The 21973-nt window shown below is 44.4% G+C and overlaps 1 protein-coding gene across 1 annotated transcript in view; it reads left to right on the plus strand.

Moving 5' to 3' along the window:
* Gpr45 (G protein-coupled receptor 45) overlaps nucleotides 1–16997 on the plus strand; it is an 85451-nt gene extending 68454 nt beyond the window's left edge. Inside the window, exon 2 of the mRNA XM_021175214.1 lies at nucleotides 13486–16997. Within this exon, the coding sequence (XP_021030873.1) occupies nucleotides 13733–14854 (1122 nt within the window). The 5' untranslated portion in view covers nucleotides 13486–13732 and the 3' untranslated portion in view covers nucleotides 14855–16997. The remainder of the gene's footprint in view (nucleotides 1–13485) is intronic.
* Nucleotides 16998–21973: the final 4976 nt, after the last annotated feature.

Consider the following 21973-nt stretch of genomic DNA (forward strand, 5'->3'; position numbering starts at 1 on the left):
TCCTTTTTGTCTTATTGACGGTGTCTTTTGCCTTGCAGAAGCTTTGCAATTTTATGAGGTCCCATTTATCGATTCTCGATCTTACAGTACAAGCCATTGCTGTTCTAAAAGTAGTGAAGTGCCAGGCACAGGAAAGTTTCATCCTCTGTTAAGGGAGAGCCACAGAAATCCACCCTGGAGACCCTTGAGGATGACCCAGGAGAGGAGGTTCAGTTGCAGTACACAAGGTTGTTTGTCCACCTAGGGCTTAGGTGCCAAAGGTGATGAGAGCAATGAGATAATGAGCTTCTATACTATACTATACTATACTATACTATACTATACTATACTATACTATACTATAGTAAAAAGCACAATGCCCCAGAAAGATGTAAGACACCATCCCCGACTCCCAAGCAACCACATACCAGCAGCTAGTTCAGATCCACCCCACTCCCCAGCACACCCACCATATCTGGAACATCTGTCCTGGTGAAGACCCCTTCCTGTCTTTGTTGACGGCCTCATGCCTTGTAGGGGGCTTTTCCAAACACACACACACACACACACATACCCCCCCCCCACACACACACATACTCCAATCTAGTTCTACAAAAGAAGAAAGAAGCTGAACAATCGGGAGTTCCTTCTAGATTGCAGGCTAAGAAGCAGAGCCATTAACTTGGTACTGACCTTATTTTCCCAGGTCCTCATTGCCTCCTGTATTTCATCTATTCATTGGTGGTTTGTATTTTGTTAACTTCAATTTAGGAAATAATTTAACCTTGCCTTTCTGCCTGTACCACAACACCTACTAGCTCTGGATCATGAATACCAGCACAGGACATCGCCTCATATAGCCTCAGTGAAAATGTCCCTTTGTCCATTCACTTCCGTGTATCCCAAGTGTGGTGGCTTGTATATGCTCTCTCCAGGGAATGGCTCTATTAGAAGGTGTGGCCCTGTTGGAGTAGGCATGGCCTTGTTGGAGTAGGTGTGGCCCTGTTGGAGTAGGTGTGGCCTTGTTGGAGTAGTTGTGTCACTGTGGGTGTGCATTTTAAGACCCTCATCCTAGCTGCCTGGAAGTCAGTATTCTGCTAATAGCCTTCAGATGAAGATATAGAACTCTCAGCTCCTCCTACCCTGTGCCTGCCTGGATGCTACCATGTTCCCACTTTGATGATAATGGACTGAACCTCTGAACCTATAAGCCAGTCCCAATTAACTGTTGTCCTTATAAGAGTTGTCTTGGTTATATCTGTTCACAGAAGTAAAACCCTAAGACACCAAGCACAGAAACAATGTTCAGGATGGGTAGAGAGTGGCTAGGATGACCAGGCCCACAGTTAGAATTGCTGAGTTCCTAGGTTGTAGCAATACCTCTCTCTGTTTTGAAAATCAGTTGAAAGCACTGTTAAGAACTAAATTTGTGATTGCAAAGAGGCATAAAGGATCTTTTCTGGGGTAGGAGGCATGTTGTCAAAGTTGATCACAGTGAATTACACATTTTAAATGGGCACAAAGCATAATTTATAAATGTACAATAGGAAAACGCTTCATGTATATCATGTGTACCAAGAGCTGAGTATGTCTCCTTTCTCATATTACAAATGGAAAAACATTTTTTTTTTAAAATTACACTTAGGTGGATATTTCAATTTGGTTTTCTTTTCTCCAAAATTATGAGATAAAATGTTAGGAAACTCACAGAGGCAGAAAGAGTTTAAAATTAGTTTCTGAGAAAACCAGGTAAAAGAAGAAGGGTGTTGCAGGTGTGATTTTGAAGGAAAATCTTTTTTTTTTTTTTTTTTCACAAAGCAGCTCTGAGAAGTTTGAGGTGTCAGTATCTGGTTTGTCTCCAGCGCCAGCCTCAGCTGTCCTCTGAGCCCCTGGGCCAGGCTGCTCGGGATGTCACGTGGTCTAGCTGGAGAAACTCAACATTGGCAGACCTTAATTTTTTTTAGCATCTTGAAAATGTGCTAATTGTCTCAGATTTTTTTAAAATATCAAGCTACATCCATTTTTAAACTGGTACCATATGCTTTATGCCTGCAGCAGGATCTTCATACCTGGTTTGTGGACTTAAAAACCATTCTTAGCTATAAGACCTCTAAATGAGTTGAGACAGGAGTGAAATTGTTGGCTTTTAATCACGAAATTCACACAAAAATTTTTCAGGGCTCCACTTGAAAGCTGATAACCCTTAGAGAATCATGCGCTGTCTTCCCCTAAAGAAAGGTGGTAACCAGAAGATGCAGAAAATAGATATTGTGTGAATATCCTCCAGGTTAGTTTGGACTTTTTAGAATCCTAAAGAACTTTCTCTGTCTCCAACTAGGCCATACACACTCCAACAAGGCCCCACCTCCTAATAGTGCCACTCCCTGGACCAAGCATATTGAAAGCATCACAGTCACATACCACAGTCACATTCTCTATGACATTGGAGCCACCCATGCATTATTGTTGTGCCTAAGGCATCAATCCTATAAGCCATGGCAACATTGTGACAGCCCCTGTGGTCAGTGACTCTGTGATGCTGGACTGTATCATCTTCTCTATGGTCCTTACTCAGAGAGAGTAAAGAAGCACAGAGAGCTGAACGGAGACATGGGATGGCAGTGAACCCCAGCGCCACCCTGTGTCTCCCATGCATCCAGCTCCGATCATAGGGGCTTTATTCATATTGTTGCTTTTTTTATAGCTAGCAGATTTTACTTTTGAGAGACAGTAAGTCTTGCTGTAGTTCAGATCTTAAATGTCTCCCTAAGGCCCATGGAGTGACATTTTAGACACAAACTCATAGATCTTTGGAGAGGTGGTAGAAATTTTCAGAGGTGAGGCCTGGTGAGAGGAAGTTAGGTCTTTGGGAGTGTATCCTTGAAGGGGACATTGTGACCTGAGGTCTTTCCTCTGAGTTGCCTTTCTATTGCTATGATAAAATACCACATGCAAAAACATTTTAAGGAAGGGTTTATTTTGGCTTATGGTTCCAGAGGGTTGAAGGTTCTCCATGGCTGGGAGGTGGCAGGCATGATGGAAGAAGCAGGAAGCTAAGACCTCATATCTTCAAACACAAACAGGAAGCATAGAGAAAGCTGGAAGTGTTGTGAAGCTTTAAATACTCAAAGTTTGTTCCCGAATTTATGTCCCCCAGCAAGGTCCACTTTCCAAACCCCACAATCTCCCCAGATAGTGCCACCAACTGGGATCCAAATGTTCAAACATCTGTCCTTATCGGGGATGTTCTCTTCAAACTACTGCATTACACTCCCTGGTTCCCATAGGCTTACGTTTGTATCATAATGCAAAATGCATTTAGTCTAACTTCAAAAGTCTCCATGGTCTTTTTCACAGTCTCAACACTGTTTGGAAGTTCAAAGTCCAAAAATCTCTTCTGAGACTCAAGGCAATCTCTTAATTGTAACCCTTGCAAAGTAGAAAATCAAATTACATACTTCTGACATACAATGGAAATATATTTTACTGTCTTAGAGTTTCTATTCCTGCACAAACATCATGACCAAGAAGCAAGTTGGGGAGGAAAGGGTTTTTTTCAGCTTATACTTCCCACATTGCTGTTTCTCACCAAAGGAAATCAGGACTGGAACTCAAACAGGTCAGGAAGCAGGAGCTGATGCAGAGACCATAGAGGGATGTTTCTTACTGGCTTGCTTCCCCTGGCTTGCTCAGCTTGGTTTCTTATAGAACCCGAGAATACCAGCCCAGGGATGGCACCACCCACAAGGGGCCCTCCCACCCTTGATCACTAATTGAGAAAATGCCTTACAGTTGGATCTCATGGAGGCATGTCCTCAAATGAAGCTCCTTTCTCTGTGATAATTCCAGCTTGTGTCAAGTTGTCACAAAACCAGCCAGCAAAATTACCATCCCAAGAGGAATGGGGGCATAGTGGGGAAATACTGTACTAAAGCAAGACCAAAAACCAACAGGGCAAACTTTAAAACCTGTAGCTTCATGTGTAATGGCTCCACCCTTCCAGCCCTTTTAGATAGCCTCTCTCTCTCTCTCTCTCTCTCTCTCTCTCTCTCTCTCTCTCTCTCTCTCTCTCTCTCTTTCCTTCCACTCCTGACAGACATTTCTTCTCAGCAGATATTCCATGGTTCTGGCATCCCATCTCCATCTCCATCATCTTGGAGGGGGCTTCAGTTTCACAGTTTCACAAAATGGCCTATCAGAACCTTCACACTGGCTCCCCTGCCCACCCTAGCAGCTCTCTGAAGCCTTCCATGATGGAGGGAGAAGCCATTGTCCCTTCACTCTCAAATTGTTCATTCCTCTAAAACCAGCATGATGTGGATAACACTGTCAGTCTTAGCTTCCAGATTGGGATGGAGTCTGACCTCCTTGAAAGAATCAGAGTAACTCGTTCACTCAGCTTGTTGCTAGGGTCAGAAAACCCCTTAAGCTCTATTTCACAAGTTAGAAAATTAGCTGGGTGGAGTCTCCCTGACAGCTCCCTTCTCTTTATTCCAGTGCTAAGCAGGCCTTTCCTTCCTGGCACTAAGCTCCTTAACTATTACAGCTTTGTTTCCAGCACATACTTTGGCCGTAACATAATCCTAGTGATATTTATCTCTACAAATTGTATACCTTTTTTCTCTTTCTTCCTCTTTCTATTTCTTTTTTCATTGTAGATCTGTGCAAGCAGTGTTAGTAACAGTCATGCCATGGATTCAACTTTCATTGTCTTGAAATTTCCCACATCAAAGAAATTAGTTTGTTATGCTTCTAGTTTAACCATAGGCAAGTTCTCAAGACATGAGCAGAAGACAGTCGGGATTCTTCGCCAGAATACCACGGTAAAGGCTTCTAAAGTCTTTGCTTCCCTTTGAGGCCGCTTGAGCCATGACTCCATAATCCACATTGCTCTCCATGAGCTGATTCTAGTATGGCATTTTAAGTTCTGCTTACAACATTGAAACTCTTTCAGTCCAAAGTTCCTAAACCTTCCACATTCCTCAAAAGGCCAACATGGCTAGGTTCATCACAGAAATCAATCACAGCATCACTCAAGTACCAACTTCCGTCTTAGTTTCTTTTGGTTGCTATGAAGGGAGAGTTTGTTTGGACATACAGTCCTAAAGGGCTGAGTGTATTATGGTGGGGGAAGTGCGATTGGAAACAGCAGGTATAGAAACAGAAGCAGGAAAATGAATGCTCACAGCTTCAAATGCTAGTGAGGAGCAGAGAGCAAACTGGGGGAGTGGAGTACAGGATTAAATCCTCAAAGCCCACCTTCAATGGTACTTCCTTTAGCAAGGCTCAGCTACTTCCCAAACAGCACCACCAACTTGGGACCAGGTATTCAAATATCTGAATCCCTGGGACATTCTCATCCAAATCACCATGTCTCCTCTTAGCGTTTGCCTCTCAGTGGCTATGATGTTGAGCTGTTTCCTCTGCAAGCTCCCTGACTTGATTTTGCTGCTCTGCCAGGGACATAAAACACCAAAGCCAACTGATCAGGAATCCAGAGTCCAAAATTATGAACCAAAATAAATCTTTCCTCTTTCTAAGTTGAGTGTCTAATGTACATTGTTGTAGTGAGGAAAAGTGGATGGATGCAGGTCTAATACACAACTCATGAGTCTTCTCCAACTGTTTATAGGACATGAACCAGGTTTCGAGAAGCTTGGTGGTCCAGGGCCTGCCTATCACACCAAGTCTCCAAAGTGCTCCGACAGAGTGCCCCGAGTACTTCCTTATTCCTACATTTGAATGTTCCTATATGAAAGGCATGGGTGCTACTCCAAATTGGTGATTCAATTCTGGTGTAAAGATCTGGTGTGATTTCCCCGTGTGTGATTATTTAAGTGGCCACTACGGAGCCTTAAGACTCTGGGTCTTGGAGTCAAGACCACTTGGTTCTGGTGCTAAAGTTTACAGCACCCATCCACAAGACACTCCTCCCCGTGTGCAGAAACCCCAGTCTCTTATGTAGAATGGCAAAGTGATTGCATGATCCCATGCACAGAATATCCTCTCTAGGTGATTTGTGGTACTATAGTAAAGCCCGGTGTATCATTCAAGGGCATCACAAGGGGAGAAAAGTCTGATCATGCTTAGTACTGATACAATTTGTACCTTAAATGTCTTCAATCTGCAGTTGATTGCATCAACGAATTCAGAAGCTCTTGACACAGAGCGTCCCCTGTACTAAATGAAACAAGTAAAACTGAGATAATATTAAAAGGAGTCAGTGTGAGAGTTAAACAAGAGAAATTATGTCAGGCATTTCCTTAGAGTTCTCACTGATAACACCCAGCCTCCTAGAGGGCTTTTTGAAGGCCAACTGGTGCCTCGCACAGAGTTTCTGATCTAGTAGCGGGCCCTGAAGATATAGCAAGTGCCTAGGTGGTGTGGATGCCAATGCTGCCAATCCAGGGTCAACCTCCAGAACTTTCCAACTATGTAAAGGTCTTCACCTAGCATGGGAAATGCCCCAAAGGAGGTTAGCCATGGATGAAAAGAATAAGCAATAAAAATTTGCTTCATTAAGGACATTGCCAATTCTGCCCTCGTAGAAAATCCTGCCCCGCTACCTCACAGCCTTGCTTGAGCTGAGGACTGAAAACCATGCTCCTTTCAGCTCACCTTTCTTGGAAGTCAAGACACATGGCCCAACACCTGTTTCTAAACACAGCTCCTTGATGTATTACTTTTGGCAGCCCTGGCGTATTTTTTCAAATTGCCGATAAAGTTATTGAGATTGAAACATACCATCTGTTTGAGTTTATATCAAAGAGGCAGGTGACAAGGTTGCAGGTAATGATAGAGTCAAGCTGTTTCCACAGCAAAGGGCTGTTCCTTGCTTTTCCATCTGCCAAAATTGACTTCATTTCCAGATTTGGCATTTGGAAAACAATATGTTCTTCTGGAGAAGGCACTGAAAAACCCAGCATTCCAAGCATCGATGGGTTACATGAAACAAGATTAAATGCTGTAGAGATAGAGCTTATCAATTTTCCCGCCACTAAGCTGAAACAGGACAAGAAAGAAGAAAAATTCTAGTGTGTGTGTGTCCAGTATATCAGATTTTTCTCCAGTTTTTGAAAAAACAGTTTCAAAAGGTTATAAACACTGGGCTGGTGAGATGGCTCAGTGGGCAAAAGTACTTGCCAAACATGAGGACTATGGTTTGATCCTGGAATCCACATAAGTGGAGACAGAAAGCCAACTCTGGCAGATTGTCCTCTGGCTTTTACAAGTGACCTGTGCACAAGCATGTGTGTGCACATTTGTGTGCTCATGCCCACACACACAACACAACACATTTTAAAGCAAACACATACACCAAGATTCTGGACATGCAAATGGTTTGCTCTATTATCTGTGGGTGATGGCTCTGCCCTATTGGTTTTGATCCACGTACAAGAGTGCTAAGATGCAGAGGTTTCTTCCTGAAGTTCACAACTGGAAGAAGAGGCTAACAGAACATCAGACCCAAACTGGAAACCCGACTCTAGCAGCAGACACCATTGGTCAGAGTACAGCCCTGTTCTTCACTGGGCCTGACCCAAGCAGGACAGTACGGGGAAGTCCATCAAAGACTGTCAGGGCTGGGGAGATTCACAGTGACCCTAGAGCAGCAACATTGCTCAAATGTGAGTTGGCCAAATGGCTCGTGGGAAGAGATTGTGAATTATGGAGCAGTCGAAGGAGTGATGTCTTCTATCCATGACTTGGTAACCAACCATGCTCTTTTGATGAAACAACTGTCATGAGTGATGAGATCACTTTATGGGATTGATTTATATGGATATGAGATCCTCTATCTCATTATTGGATCCTGTCCATTTGTCTTTTTTTGCATCTCCTTAGCCACCTGTGGTGGTCTTAATGGCCCCCATAGACTCATAAGGAGTGGTGCTATTAGGAAGTGTGGTCTTATTGGAGTGGGTGTGGTCTCGTGGAGAAAGCATGTCACTGGGGGTGAGCTTTGAGGGTTCAGAAGCTTAATCCAGGCCTAATGACTCACTCCCTCTTCCTGCTGCCTGTGGATCCTCCCAGCCTTTCTCCAGCACCACGTCTGCCTGAATGTTACCATGCTCCCCACCATGATGGGGATTAGTCCGATAATGGACTAAACTTCTAAAACATAAGTGTCTTAGTTAGGGTTTTCCTGCTGTGAACAGACACCATGACCAAGGCAAGTCTTATAAAAATAACATGTAATTGGGGCTGGCTTACAGGTTCAGAGATTCAGTCCATTATCATCAAGGTGGGAGCATAGCAGTATCCAGGCAGGCATGGCGCAGGCAGAGCTGAGAGTTCTACATCTTCATCCAAAGGCTGCTAGTGGAAGACTGACTTCCAGGCACCTAGGGTGAGGATCTTAAACCCATGCCCACATTGACACACCTACTCCAACCAGGTCACACCTATTTCAACAAGGCCACACCTCCAGATGGTGCCACTCCCTGGTCCAAGGATATACAAACCATCACAATAAGCTAGTCTCAATTAAATGTTTTCCTTTATAAGAGTTGCTGTGGTCATGGTGTCTCATTACAGCAATAAAAACCTGATATACCACCCAAGACCAGTTGGTACTAGCTTGAAGCAGATGTGAGTGAGTCTTCAGAACTCCTGCCCGCTCTTTGTAAAAGGCCTTATTTTATCGTGCTATCCATTGAGACCCACCTAGATTAAACTGGGAGAACAGTAGAGACCATCCTAAAAGAATACAAAAAGGTGCTCCCAAGAGCGCCAAGATTGTTGGGTTAAAAACCTTAGTGCCACACCTGTGATTCCCACTATGAGTTGTTGGTGAGGGAAGCCACCGAAATCCCATAAACCTTAAGGTTATTGCCACTGTGGGTGGTTGGATGCCAGAACTAGATATCAAGACTCTATTTCTAAAGACACTGCATGCTTTAGCTTCCAGATATGAAGAAATCAAACTGGGACTCAGCTAGAAGTTCCTTTCCCGAGGGCTTGCTTCCCAGTGAGGGAAAGTATCAAGTGGACTGCTGGGGATGAGAGGCACTGATAGTCTGCCTTGGTTACAGACTCTGCATCCCACTGTACCAGTATGCCAAAGAAGATGCATCCATTGACAAAACAGCAGTGTGACTATTAGGATACAACCAACTGACTTATTATTTTATCTAAGGCTATTCCACATGAAAGAACTCCCATCTGGTAAGCTAGGGCAAATTCCTGAGGCTGGGAAGTTCATAGGTCCCAGTGGCAAGGCAACTGCTATTAGATTTTTTTTTTTAATGTATGTGATATGCTTGTGTGAAATCCCCTTCTAAACATTAGTATTTACAACCACATATCACTGGCACTGTCAGGGAGATTGGCCGTGCGTGGGAACTTCTTCATAACAATAAGTGATACACTGCAGAGGCTCATACCCAGGCATGTTCCTGAGACTGGGTGACAGTTTTTGCAATGTAGTTGTCCATTCTCAGCCACAAATGGAACAAAATTAGATATATTTTTTTAATCACTCCTTCCAAGGTACAGGGCTCATCAGGGAAGAAGGACCTGAAAGACTCTAAAAGCCAGAGGAAATGGTGGGATGCTGTATAGCTGGCTCTTCTGAATTGAAATGTTGTATTTGGAGGAAGGAGAGATGCTCAGTATGAAATAGACACAACTCAGAAATCTCAGGCTCAGCAAACTGCTGAAGCCTCTAGGACTCACAATGTCCTTCTTCAAGATCTTCATTATGTCTCTACTCCTATGGGGGGAAAACCCACCATGACCAAGGCAACTTTATGGAAGAAAGTGTTTAATATTATGATTTCAGACAGAGATTAGTTGACTCTGTTACTCTTCCTGTGGAGTTCCTATTCCTTCTGGGCCCACAATCCTTCCTCTTATTCTTCCATAAGTGTCTCTAAGCTCCATCCACTGTTTGGCTGTGAGTGTATGCCTCCGCCTGAGTCAGTTGGTGTGTGGAGCCTTTCAGAGGACAGCCAAGCTGGACTCCTGTCTACAAGCATAAAAGAGTATCATGAATGGTGTCAGGGATTGGTGCTTGCCCATGAGATGAGTCTCAAGTTGGACCAGTTATTAGTTGATGGCTCCCTCCATCTCTGCTCCATCCCCAATCCCTACATTTCTTTAGACAGGATAGATTTGGGGCTGAAAGTTCTGTGGTTAGGTTGGTGTCCCTACTGCTCCCCTGAGGCTCCTACTTGACCTCAGAAGACAGCCTCCCCAGAACTGTGAGTCACAGCTAAGGACACCCCCATTGAATCCTAGGTTCCTCCCTTATTCCAGGTCTCAGTTTCTTCCTGGAGATGCCCCCTACCCACTCTCTATCCCCCTTGGTTGCAAATTTCTGTTCATTCTCATGGCCATTCGGCCATCCCCCTGTCCTTCCCCCAACCCAACCCAGAACCATCCCCCACTCCTCTCCCAATCCCCTGTTCCACCCAGTTCCCTCCCTCAATATGCCTTCCATGACCATTCCATCCCCCCTTCCCAGTGAGACTCAAGTGTCCTTGCTTGTGCCTTCCTTCCTATCCAGACTCCTTGAGTCTGTATAGCATATGTATCCTGTATTTTATGGCTAATATCTACTTATAAGTGAGTACCTACCATGCATGTCCTTTTGGGACTAGGTTACCTCACTCAGGATGATATTCTCAAGTTCCATCCATTTGCCCACAAAATTCATGATGTCTTTGTTTTTAATAACTTAGTATTCCATTGTGTAGCTCTACCACATTTTCTGTATCCATTCTTCAGTTGAGAGACATTCAGGTTACTTCCAGTTTCTGGCTATTACAACTAAAGCTGCTTTGAACATAGTTGAGCAAGTGTATTTGTGGGATGTTGGAACATCTTTTGGATATATGGCCAGGAGTGGTATAGCTAGGTCTTGAGGTAGAACTATTCCAAGTTTTCTGAGGAAGCCCCAAATTGATTTCAAGAGTTGTTGTACAAGTTTGCGCTCCTACCTGCAATGGAGGGGTGTTGAGGGAAGACTTTTTAATGGTAAAGAAAATTAATGCCTGAAAATTGGGCCTAGCATTCAAACCAGTGTGTGTTCTACCACAGGATTCGTGGGAAGGCAATACCCAACCTACAGAGGAGGAGACTGAATGTACCTTTGGACTTAAATGGCTCAGGGTGGATCCCACCTAGTAAAAAGGGACCCAGATGTACACTTTTCACCAACATTTCCATGAAAAATATTTATAAAACTTCAAGAGAAAAAAAATGCCATCAATGAAGAAAAACAATGGCATGTACTTTAAACCTAGCATCAGTAATGCCAGCTGCTGCAGAAGGGGCAAAACCTCTTTTTCTGGAAGTAAATTCTTGCTGCCTCAATGGTCAGCAAAAGTATCCATCTGTGAGAAGGTAGAAGAAAAATACGTTGTTTTTTTCCCCAGAGCTGCAAAGGCTTAGAATGATTTCTTAGCTTGTCGCTTTCCCTGGAACCTTTTCTTATCAGGTAAACTACAGACGTTTTCCAGAAAAGGGACAGCTATGGATTTAGGAACAAATGAATCATAAGCCACCTTGGTACTGACCCAGTGGACAGAGCCAAGATCTGGAGCAGAGGCAAACATTCAGGAGGGACAGCAAGCAAGACTGAAAATACTTGGTTAAAACAGAGGTGACAAGAAACTCAAGGGAAACACAAGCATCTGCAAACAACAGCCATCGGCCACATATGAAATAAATATGTAATTCCTTTAGTGTCAAAGTTTTGATTAGTTACAAAATATTTAGAGTCAACTTGACCATTATATTAGGAATGTACTTTTGGTATGGCTGGTCTGTAGATCATAATGTTTAACCAGTCAAAAACATGTGATTCTAACAAATAACATAGCCAAATCCAAACAATATTACACTGTCATAAGAATGTAAATAGTAGTCATTGTAACAATAGGATTGGCTTGTACATGAAACAGTAGTCATTGTAACAATGACATTGGACTATACATGAAACAGTAGTCATTGTAACAATGGGATTGGCTTGTACATGAAACAGTAGTCATTGTAACAATGGGATTGGCTTGCCTTGGGCTTAAATGTTAACAGTGCCACTTCCACAAAGCCTTCCACTGCAAGACTCTGTGATACACTCCATTACTCTGTACTGGGCCTGATATGTTCGAGATGAGGGAGTCATCAGAAGGGATTACGGAGTGAGGATATTCAGGGAATGGATACACAGGGGAGGGTCTGTCTCACCCAGCAGAGACAACAGACTCCAGACCTTGGCTCCTGGATGCCACTCCTGGACACAACATCCCTGAGAAAGGCAGTCAAAATGAACACTGTTTTTAAGAACTGGTCCTCTCTCCTCCTTCTCAGTGTTTCTAAGAAGAATCTTATAGCATCTATGCACTTGTCAGAAGTGTTGCTACCAGAGAAACCAGGCAGAGGATAGACACAAGGTCACTGTTTTCTCATAACATTCTTCATGTGAATGTTTGACTTGTCTCAAAATTAAACAAACATACTTACAATTTTTAGTACAAACATATTATATTTTTTCCTCAGAGCATAGATCTCAGTACAGAGGGTAGAGGCTTATTGTTGTTCAGGTTGAGGGGTATGTTTATGGTCTTGATGGCAGTGACAGTTTCCAGGTATACACTTGTCCAGGCACCACTGAAATGTAATTTGTACACTTGTTCAAAGGCCGTTCACACCTCAAGAAGGTTATAGACTTTGAGTCTGGTTAATCTTGCTATGAGATTTTTTTTTTAAATAATAGAGTTTGCTTTGTTAATCTCCACTTTTAATTTTGCATAGTCCATAGTCTTCTCTTTACAAAGAAGATGTAAATCAGTATTAAGGTGACAGTATACAAAACCTACTCATCTCTTCATCAAGGAGCCAGGTGCTGTCCTAGGTTCTGGGGACAAACAGAATAAAGCAGGAGATATCCCTGTCCTCTTGAAGCTGGCATCTCAAAGCAGGTGCTTTGCTCAAGGCCTCGTCGATTTTCATAAAACCCAAGCCAAAGTACATAAATAGTAGTTCCAAAGTACCCACAAGGCAGTGCTTCCAGATGCCCAGAGGAGAGCTAGCTACGTGAGTTTCCTAGGCTGCTTGACGAGACTCAACAATGTAAATACCACCCTTTATCCTGAGTCAGAAATAAAGGAGTTAGTTTTGGGAGCTGCTCTCTCCAATCCATGAGAATTCACAAAGAACTGGTTTCAAGGTCCTCTTACAGACTCTGGGTTCTCAAGTCTCTTGCAGAAGTGTGTGAAGGGTTTGAACATAACACTTTAACTCATTCCCAGATTATGGATGGCACACTATGATATAAATGGTATGCAAATAGTTGTATAGTTTAGAAAACAGGGAGATCCTGTATGTTCAGTGCTGACTCCACTGGAGTTTTCTGAATATTTCCCAGGCTGGTTGGCTGAATGCATACACACGTTTGAAACCCTCACACAAGTTAGACCACTGGTACCTGTGAAAGTTAGATCATGCTCCATCCTATCAGGCTTCCAATATCTGATTCTTCTCTTTCTCTGCTTGTTTTAGGCTGTAGCATCCTAGGGAGCTGTGCAAGCCCATGGCTGCCACAGAAACAGGACAAGGATGTAACTGATGAATCACAAAACCCAGCTAGCACCTCCAAAGAAAGATTTCTCCCAACGACTCAAGAGCCCTAGAGATCCTGCCATATCGAATGAAAAGATGAAGTCAGCAAACAGAAAATGAAAGCCACCCAAGCGCTGGAGGGTTCCCTCGTAGCCACTTCTATCCAGGTCCTGAGTTTCTCTTCACCATGGCCTGTAACAGCACATCCATGGGGACTTACGAACATCTGCTGCTGAATGTGAGCAACACTTTGGACCCCGGGGCCACCCCACTGTCCGCACCGCTCAGGATCTCGCTGGCAATAATGATGCTCCTGATGATCGTGGTAGGATTCCTTGGCAACACGGTGGTCTGCATCATCGTATACCAGAGGCCAGCCATGCGTTCAGCCATCAACCTGCTGCTGGCCACCTTGGCCTTCTCCGACATCATGCTGTCTTTATGCTGCATGCCATTCACCGCCATCACCCTCATCACTGTTCGCTGGCACTTTGGGGACCACTTTTGTCGGCTTTCAGCTACTCTCTATTGGTTTTTTGTCCTAGAGGGCGTGGCCATCCTGCTCATCATTAGCGTGGACCGATTTCTCATCATCGTGCAGCGTCAGGACAAGCTGAACCCACGCAGGGCTAAGATGATCATCGCGGCCTCCTGGGTGCTGTCTTTCTGCATCTCTGCGCCCTCCTTCACTGGCTGGACGTTCATGGAGGTGCCTGCTCGAGCCCCACAGTGCGTGCTAGGCTACACTGAGTTCCCAGCTGAACGCGCCTATGTAGTGACACTGGTGGTGGCAGTGTTCTTTGCTCCCTTCGGCGTCATGTTGTGCTCCTATCTGTGCATCCTCAATACGGTGCGGAAGAACGCTGTCCGTGTCCACAACCAGTCGGACAGCCTGGACCTCAGACAGCTGACCGGGGCTGGCCTGAGACGTCTCAGGCGGCAGCAGCAGCAGGCCAGCCTGGACCTGAGTTTCAAAACCAAGGCCTTCACCACCATCCTCATCCTCTTCGTGGGCTTTTCGCTCTGCTGGCTGCCGCACTCAGTCTACAGCCTGCTGTCCGCGTTCAGCCGGCGGTTCTATTACAGCGCCTCCTTCTACACCACCAGCACATGCGTCCTGTGGCTCAGTTACCTCAAGTCTGTTTTCAACCCCATCGTCTACTGCTGGAGGATCAAGAAATTCCGCGAGGCCTGCATAGAGTTGCTTCCCCACACTTTCCAAATCCTCCCTAAAGTGCCTGAGCGGATCCAGAGGAAAATCCAGCCGAGCACCGTCTATGTGTGCAACGAAAACCAATCCGCTGTCTAGGGAGCAGGTCAGCACAGGCCAACAGTCCACTCAATTGGTCCCGGCTTAGACCCTGCTCCCTAGACTTTAGTTGTCTGCGTTTTGTGGTGACTACACAAGCACAAAGGTACTCATTTGTTACCAGGTGATCTGTGGCTTTCAATTTTCCAGTTTCCATAGATGAATTATGATTTTCTCTCTCTCAGAGAAACTATATATATATATATATATAGCTCTCATGGGAATTGGGGCTTGCAGAAGTAGGCCAGAAAGTGAGACGGGATGGGGAAAGCCAAAGGTGAAGCTGGCTGAAGGTGGGGCAAGAGGAGGATGTATCAATAGGGTATATCACTTTCATCCAACCCCCCCCCGCCCCACCCCCCTCCCGACTCCACATGGTCAGAAGTCCCTGGTGGCAGATTGTTGTGGCTATTGTTCACTTTGATGCCAGCATTCTTCAGAGTTGTGTCTGCAGGGCCTGGGTACAGCACAGAGGTCTTCATAATCTTCAACTGTGTGTTTCTGATCACGTAAAATTATCCTTTCTAGAAAGAAATCACCTTGGGTTTGGGATGTTCTTGAGGTCCCCAGTGTGGCAGGTGATGGTGGTGTCAGTGGCTCAAAGCTCAGAATGTACATTGTGACAGCTTAACTGAAATGAGGAATCCACCCAGACACTCACTCAGGCATGTGCCCACCCCTTACACATCCGGCTAGCCTGACAGTCCCTGTCTATCTGTTCCTGTCCCCTCTTTGGCCCCTTTGTTTGCATCCTTTCCAGTGTGCTAAGAACATTCCTAGTGTCCCTCGTCCACGGGGCAAATGTTTGTAGTGACTTGCTCTCAGAAGCAGGAGCAGCCAGTGGCCCTGGCTTTTGTTTACACATCTCTGGACAACCCAGAGCCTCGTGAGGCACCAAATCCACATTAGCAACAGAATTGCTATAGGGACAGAACAGACACCCCTCCCCAAAGTGGGGCTTATACCCATCCACCTCTGTTCCTCCTACCTCACTCATGTCCACTGCTGCTGCCAAATCCTCTTGCCCAGAACCTGATCCTGGGTGTGAAGTTACTTAGAGGAGACATGTACCCTACACTTGGCCACTATGCTTGTGGCCAGCTACCTGTCATGACAGCTTCCAGTGTAGGAAGAAGGCGAGTGAGTCCTGCACATCTGGGGCACAGCAGTGGGTCCATTGAGCTCTCTTTACAAAGTCAGATCTGAAGAGAGGGAGAAGTTCAGAGATTCTGATTCCAGGTCTGACTCTTATCAGGGACCAGTTAGTAATCTTGTTCACTTCATCTCCTACCGTCAGCCTCAGTTTACCCGTTTGTTAAAGGAGGAGGCAGGTCTACATGGCTTCAGTCCCCTACATTCTACACTTAACATTAGCCAAACGGCTAAGAAGTGACAAGTCCCCTGGGTTCTCTACTGGATGTTTTCTTCATGGGATCACCAGGTCCCATGCACTCATGTATTCACCCGTAGGTGGGCATTTATTAAGTGCCTGTTGGATGCAATGCACTGTGCAAGTGATAGTGGTAGAGAAAGGCTGGGTGGCACCCAAACTTAATTGATTTATCTCAGGAGTGTGAGAACTCAGCCCACTTTGCTCATTTCTTATCTCTCTCCAAGTCATACTCAGACGCTAGCTCCCTACTCTCTCACTCTCTGTGGTGATGGAGATAGTGCAGGAAGCTGGGGTGTGACGAGAACATAACTTATGTTAAGTTCAGCCCAGGGAAGTGTGTCTGTCAAGAAAACGACTGACCCGTTTCCATCAGAAAAGAGGGAAAGAGAGAGAAGATGGGACCAGTGTGTAGTTCATCAAAGCTGGTGCCACCAATCCTATGCCTCTCTCAGTGCCCCAGCAAGGAGAAGACTAGCCTCAGCTTCTATGGGTTAGGTTTGCAGGGCCCAATGGTGCCCGAGAGAATTGCCAGACCACTGTAGGGGGCAAGTGTATGGGCACCTCTCCTCCAGTGGTATTTTAGAGAATTTTTTCAGGAACCTTGAACAAAAAAAGAAATCACAAAACTGAATGATGGTACCAAAATTTACATCAATGTGTGTTATATGATATATGTTGGATAGTAATATATATGTTTCAAAGTAATAATTTTGTATATATTTTAAATAAAGTGTTATGGCTCTTTCAGTGTATAAAAGCATGTTTTTGCCATTTTTTTTGGTACCAAAACTATATAATAAGTCTGGAATCCTGTGCCCAGGATAGATAGGTATATTTATCAGTCTATTCAGGCTACACCTTTGACTATGTAATTACAAGCTATGCAAATACAGGTTTTATGGCTCTAGAATCTGGGAAGTCTAAAATCAAGACACCAGTTGATTTAGTGTCTGGAAAGGAATGGTCTCTTTATTCACAGGAGGTGCCTTGTTGCTGTGTCACATGGCAGAAGCAGAAGCAGAAGGGAGGTTGCAGGATCATATGCATTATTGTGGGTGTGCAGGTGTGTGTGTGTACACATGTGTGCGTGTATGCATGTGAAGGCCAGAGGTTGACAGTGGTTGCCTTTCTCTATCGCTTTCCACATAAATAAATAAATAAATAATTCTAATCCAATTCAGGAGAGTGGAGCCTGCCTGACCGAATCACCTCCCCCATAAACTCCTCTCTTAACACTATTACACTGGTGTAAAGTTTCGGTGTCAGAATTTGGAAAAAACTACTTTATAACTATAGCAATTCTAAAGGTGCAATGACCTCTCAAGGGTCTATACAGCCTGTGGGTAGCCAGCCAGACTGAAGCAGGCTGTGATGCTGAGAGGAGAGGAACTATTAGAGCCTCAGGTGTCTCAATGTCCAGGCTGCCGTTGATGGAGATCATGATGCTTTTGCTGAATCAGCAAGCAGCTTGTCTCGACTCTGACCGAAGCTTGCCACCTTCACTGTATGCTCAGAATTACCCATACTTTTAGGAACTTCTGTCTCCTGAGATTTGTAGTCATTTGTAGGATTTAACCCGGTCCTGGATTTCTGTGATCTATGACATCAGAGTGGCTACATACATGATTTTTATTTTCCTGTAAATGCCCAAGGAAGAGAAAGAGAACTTTCAGCCATAGAAGTAACTAATTGCCATCCCATGTAGATACGTGGGTCATGTGAAAGAGATGCAGCATTTGAGACACAAAGTCATATCTGAAAAGGGCCCTGGGACCAATCACTTTCAGATGGCCACAATTAGAGCTAGTCCGTCTCTTATATAAGTGTTGCAGTATTCACAGAACCAATACATACACTCCTGGATACTTCAAGGCATCTGTAGATGACTTAAGACCAAATGATGCACATACTGTACACATGCACAGCACACCACATTCTTCTTAAGAAACCATAGGGGGAAATCTGTACATATTAAGTACAAAAGATTTCAAATATTTTCCATCCATGGATGGTTGAATGCATGGATGTAGAACACAAAGATATTGTTCTAATTATAATGAATCATAAAAACCCATCATCTTTTTTCAATCTTTTTTGCATTTATTTGTGTATGTATGTATATATGTATACACACTATATAATATATACATATATAGAGAGATCTCTTTCATATATTAACATATTCATATATATGAGACAGAGAGGGGAAGAGAACGTATGTATGCACAGCATATGTTAAAGTTAAAGGACAATTTGTGAAGGTCCAGGTAATTGAACTTGAGTTGTCAGGCTCGGTGACAAGCACCTTTACCCACTGTCTCACAAGATCCTATCTTTTCATCTTCAATCTCTATTTTCACAGTTGAGGTAAAATACCAGCAAAGGCTCTGGGGCTAGAGAGATGGCTCGGCTAGTAAGAGTACTTACCAAGTAACCAAGTACCAAGTAACCAAGAGTACTTACCAAAGCTGGGTCCCCTGCTTTGGTTTCCAGCATCCACATGGAGACTTACATGTGTCCTTAACTCCAGTTCCAGGGGCTCCTGTGCCCTTGTCTGGTCTTCCCAGGCATCAGGTACACACAAAGTGTACATATATATACACAGGCAAGAAACTTGCACCCATTAATACACACAAATACATATTTTTTAAATCCAGCAAAGTTGTGAACATCAAAATGAGCAACGGGTATCTAGATCAGTTTCTTACTGTTTTTGAACCCTTTATATGTTTCCCCTGCACAACTCACAGAACAGGCTGTTTGGGACTCAGTGTAGGACCACCAGTGTTGTTCAGGCTGTGGGCACCATCATCCCTGCCATCTGTTGTTAGGAGGGGGCTTGACACTTGACATCAGGTCTGAATCCTATATAAAAACTTTAGTAACATGGAGGAAGTGCTCTAGACAGAGACAGTCTGTGTCCCGGGCCTCTCACTCCCTCAAATAAGTCAGAGAGCATCCTGACACCACAGCCATCATCTTAGAAATAAAGGGAATCTTACCAGGCAGAAAGCCTTGGTGAAGAGCAAGCAAAAGGTGAGGTGCATCTGGTAGAATCATCATTGTCTGGCATTCTCAATTCCCATCAACATAAAGAAGCAAATAGAAAGTATGTATTTACAGGATAGAGACCAAGGAAGGCCTGGTCCGTGGCAGGCACTGGGGTTTAGAAGTCATAATTGTTTCAGATGAACTGGGGCACCTGTTCCTTATCATGTCGTCCTTTTTATAGGCTAGGATAGAAGGTGGTTAGAGAAACAGGCTGTTAGATTTTTCTGAACTAAAATAAAACAGAAAGGGCTCTCCAATTAGAGTAGCATCTGGTTTGATTCGGTTTGGTACTGTCTACCTGGAGGTGACATCAGATTCCACAGTTTGGGGGCTCAGTTTCTAAGACCAGACAACCCCCATCCACACACTTCAAGTAACAGCACAAATAGTAGGCTGTCAGCTGAAGTGCATAATGGACTCTAAGCCAGAGTTCCCATAATTCCCTGCTAGGTGTGATTAATTTGGTACAGCAGCTCACAGAACCCGGGGAGCCATTTTGCTTCCTCCACTTATCCAGTTATTATAGAGTAAACTGCAAAGGGAACAGGTGGGCAGGTAGGTGGAAGAAATGAGTAGGTTTGAGGCCTGTGCTTCCCGCCCTCTCCAAGGTATAACCCTTCAGCAAAACTTTGCCAGGCTGCTCCTGAAGCCTGTATGCACCCATTCTCTGGTTTCTATGGAGGCTTCATTACAACCACGATCAATGTCATTGCTGGCCACCTGTGAAAAATTCTCTCGACTGCATTGGCTTCCCTGCTGACCAGTGCCACTCAAAAGCAACCTGGAGGTCCTAGCATACAGAAAGAAAGAAAGAAAGAAAGAAAGAAAGAAAGAAAGAAAGAAAGAAAGAAAGAAAGAAAGAAAGAAAGAAAGGGAAGAAAGAAAGACTCCTAAGATTCCTAGAGTGTGTATGCCAGAACCAGGGTCAGACCCCACAATGTCTCTGTGCTGTGTTACTTCATGGTTCTTGCCCTCATGTGGCCTAAGACTTCAAAGCATTAGTGGATGTCAAAGGGAAAGGTCTGCCTGACAGCCTCAGCTGCACCCCTTCACTCCACATACATCTCCACTGATGATGTATGGACTGATGGGAAGGTGGCACATCATTCCTCCACCTGGAGAAATCAGCTGCACGCGACACCAGCTTTTCTGAGAGCTGCTCTGAGGCCCACAGGACACCTGGGAAAATGTAAAAGCAGTAATAAGATGGGAACCATCATCTAGTGAATGGGAGGGCTGATATAGCAAAGAAAGCCAGCATTACAATGCCCTTTGGAAGCAGACATTATTATTAAAGGGTTAGGTACATAGGTAGTCATTCAGGCTGTTCCCTGGACCTCATTTCCCATTATCCTCTTCGAATTTATGGTTTGTAGGTGGTTTGAATATGCTTGGTCCAGGGAGTGGCACTGTCAGGAGGTGTGGCCTTGTTGGAGTGGGTGTGGCCTCGTTGGAGGAACCGTGTCACTGTTGGAATGGGCTTTGGGATTCTCCTCCTAGTTGCCTAAGGTTGCTTACTCCACTCCTGGCTTCCTAGCTGCCTGGAAGCCAGTCTTCTCCTGGCAGCCTTCAAATGAAGATGCAGAACTCTCAGTTCCTCCTGCGCCATGCCTCCTGGATGCTGCCATGCTTCTCACTGCCATGATAGCAATGGATTGAACCTCAACACCCATATGCAAGTCCCAATTCAATGTTGTCCTTGCTAAGAGTTGCCTTGGTTATGGTGTCTCCGTACAGCAGTGGAAACCCTAATTATGACAGTCTTCATGGTGTGAGCTAGTCAGCACCCCCAGCACGTTATGCTCCAGCGTATGGGGGAGGAACACGTATGGAGAGGCATGTGTGATAAATCAGTTCTTCATATAACCTGTCCTCCAGGGTCACACAATCACGGGTGATTCTCAAAAGGCTAAGAACTAGAGTGCTCTGCTGTGGGGCGACATGCCTAGGGATAGTTTGCTACCCCTTCAATAAAAGAGGAGATGTAGTGGACTCCCAACAGTATCTGTCAATGAACCCTACAATGGAAATGTAAACAAAAGATCCCAGAACACACAAGGATTTTAAAATCCTAAGCAAAATTTCATACAAGAGCCTTTGCTCTCGAAAAAATAAACATATCTCTATTACATCAATTGAAGAAGGTGGGCCCTCTTTACCCTAAGCCCTCAAAAGACATAGTCTTGTGTGTAATGACCTAAACTGCATGTATTTATGCCTGCCTGCAGTGAGGAGAAAGGGGAACATATTAAATTTCTCAGACAAACAATAGGAGAAATAAAAGTTAAGGTGGAATTTTGATACCATGTAAGGATGAACTTCACTAACGTAAAGGAAAAAGAAAACAATAAATACAAACCAACCGACAGAATCTAAGAAACTGACCATGTTGGAAGAAAAGGTTCGTTCAGCACTCCAGCAGCTGCATGATAGAGACTGGATGTTACTGACAGAGCGCTTGGCCGAGGGACCAGATCTCCAGGGTAGTTTAAACATTTAAGGAAAGGAAAGGTTTGAGTACCCTTGCCTTTGTCTCAGTGACTGGATTTTTTGCTAAAATATGCAATGTGTACGCAAATACACAAGGGCTGTGTGTCACTCTGAGCAAGTGACCCAGGATGCTACTGTAGTCTCCCAGATTCCCTCAAGTTCTCTGCCCTTCATCCCGGGAGAGA

Source organism: Mus caroli, chromosome 1 (assembly GCF_900094665.2).
Source record: "Mus caroli chromosome 1, CAROLI_EIJ_v1.1, whole genome shotgun sequence".
In the NCBI taxonomy this organism is placed as follows: Eukaryota; Metazoa; Chordata; class Mammalia; order Rodentia; family Muridae; genus Mus; species Mus caroli.